The 2,535-nt window shown below is 45.0% G+C and overlaps 1 protein-coding gene across 1 annotated transcript; it reads right to left on the bottom strand.

Annotated features, from left to right (window-relative positions):
* Nucleotides 1-466: 466 nt before the first annotated feature.
* Nucleotides 467-1,438, bottom strand: LOC106766031. Its single transcript, XM_014650794.1, has one exon. It carries the CDS (start codon nucleotides 1,436-1,438, stop codon nucleotides 467-469), a length of 972 nt encoding a protein of 323 aa, XP_014506280.1.
* Between the last annotated feature and the right edge of the window lie 1,097 nt (nucleotides 1,439-2,535).

The raw sequence follows: 2,535 nt of genomic DNA, 5'->3' as shown, positions 1-2,535 counted from the left end.
TTTGCCTCCATCAGCAAGAAACGAACTCGGAGCTCCTTACCATCATCATCTGACCCTAGGCGGGTTCGCAAGTCGAGATACCCCCGGGTGTCTACTCTTTCTCCAGCGAAGCCAACAATTTGCTCGTTAAACGGAGCAATTACGTCTTCTGCAATTTCCATCCTTCGGAAGGTTGTCCAGTATAGTATATTGACTGAACTACCTTGATCTACAAGGACCTTGCCCACATCATACTGTGCAATGCGGGCTGTGATTACCATGAGATCGTCTTGGTCAGGTTTGGTGCATGAAAATCCCTGTCCGTGAAGGTTATATCAGGCATTGACACTGGATTGCGTACCACTGAGTGAACGTTGTGCAGACTTCTCAGATGTCTCTTTCGAGCTGATGATGAAGCACCTCCTCCAGCAAAACCGCCCGAAATAGTATCAATCCTTCCTTTTATTGTGAGATCCCGCTCCCTAGGTCAACTACGGGATCTGTGTCTTGGGGGACTACGAGAACGGTCGCGTGAGTGGTTACCCTTCTGCTTTGCATGTTCTGGGCTTCTTCGTGTCTTTCTGGGGGAGTGTCCTGCACGGGCAGATTCCTCTTTCACGAATTCCCGGAGGTGTCCGGCACGGATCAACTTCTCTAATTCGTCTTTAAGGGTTTGACAGCCTTCAGTGGTATGTCCCCCTGAATTATGGAATCGGCATATCTGCGACAAGTCCACGTTCTTAGGTGGAAATTTTCTTCTTTGAAAGATCAGGTTGGACTGCAAAGCCCTCTCCAGTACCTTTTCTCTAGGGACAGTGAGGTGCGCATAACGATCGTACCTTGTGTTTAGATTTGCTGGGGGTTTCTGATCCCGGGCGTTATCCACACGACGTTTCCCCTCCTTCTTGTTACCATTCACCGGGTGCTCCTCGTGTTGTTGTTTTCGAAAGATCCTCTGGTCTTCCATCTTAATAAATTTGGCCATTTTTTGCTGCAATTCGTCCAACGTACTGGGTAACTCGGCGTATAAGCTTTTTGAGACGAATCCCGCTTTTAGGCAATTGGGCAGACTACTAATGATGAACTCGGGACTGTCACCTTTTATCCTCCGAGCGGCGTGATTGTATCGATGCATGAAGGCTCTTAGAGTTTCGTCTTTCCCCTGTCTGAGATTGACTAGCTCGGCCGCCGTAACTTCCTCGTATCGGTTGGTGGAGTATTGTTTTTTGAACATGCCCATCAGTGTGCGAAAATTATCCACCGAATTGGGTGGAAGGGTGTAATACCACTCTAGGGCTTCACCTCTCAGTGGCAGGGAGAAAGCCCAACATTTTACCGGGTCACTTTGAGTGTAAAAATCCATAAAATCAATGAAGTTCCGCAAATGATGATCTGGATTCGTCGTGCCATCAAATTTTTCAACCTGAGGCGGAGGCTGGTCGGGCATAAGGGACCGCATGATGGCATCAGTGAACGGCAAGAGGTCCGGGGAGCAGGGGGAGGAGGCGGATTATGATTTTTGACTGTCTTCTGATGTCTCCCGGTCGTTGTTTTTCTCTACTGCGTTCGGCATCATCAGTCTTCTTCTGTTGTAACTCTTGCTGTAAAGTTGCAATAGTTCGAGCTTGCTCCTCTAGCTGCGTTTGTAGTTCTCTTATCATCTGGATCGGATCCGGATTTTCCATGCCTCGTGTGGTCACCATTGGGAGTCTTGACTTTCGGGCCCCACGGAGGGCGCCAAAATGTTTCGGTATGAATTTCTGGGACCGAAAGAACTGACCTGGGTGATGTGGCACTCCCGCCTTCTGCTGCTTGATTAAGTAGATTGGTGCACCTTCTCTCGTGAATTAGACGTCCGCTCTCCTTCAATCTTCAACCGTCCGGAAATCTCCAAGCTTTGACCGGAGGGGGGAGGTACCTGCAATGGCACTCTGATGCCCAAGTTAGGGTCTAGTAGTGAAGAGCCTTGAGTGCAAGGCTATCAATTCTCAGTATGAGAATGTAGAGTGAAATCACTCAGCTAATTCAGAATGAATTAGGTGAAGAATCGCAAGTGTATTGTAGAGTAAGATAGCGTAAGAGAGAGCGTACCTGGTTTGTGATTCCAGCCCTGTATATATAGATTATTATCAAATATAAACAGAATATAATATAAACAGCTATACCTGAATATCCGGTTGTTCAGATCTTATTTGATCTTATCTGATACTTAGGATATAATTGCGATGGATTATATCCTCATGATGGACCATCGGTCCAATAATAAAAACAATAATGACCCATCATTAATACAATTGAGGCCCATTAACCATTTGGACCGTTCGGTTACTAGTAGTAACCGTTCGGCCCAAATAGCATATCGTACAATACCTTCTATTGAAAGTCTTGACATGAATAATAATTCTCTTGTAAAACGTTATTGAACTAAAAACTAATTTATTTAAACTGAACTGTAAAACAGTTCAGATAAACTGAATTGTTTTTTGTTTTTATCAAATTGAATTGTACTAAATTGTACTAAATTACAATATAAACTGAACTGAACTACTAACTATA

Source organism: Vigna radiata, chromosome 7, assembly GCF_000741045.1.
Source record: "Vigna radiata var. radiata cultivar VC1973A chromosome 7, Vradiata_ver6, whole genome shotgun sequence".
In the NCBI taxonomy this organism is placed as follows: Eukaryota; Viridiplantae; Streptophyta; class Magnoliopsida; order Fabales; family Fabaceae; genus Vigna; species Vigna radiata.
This window is presented reverse-complemented; position numbering and strand designations above follow the sequence as displayed.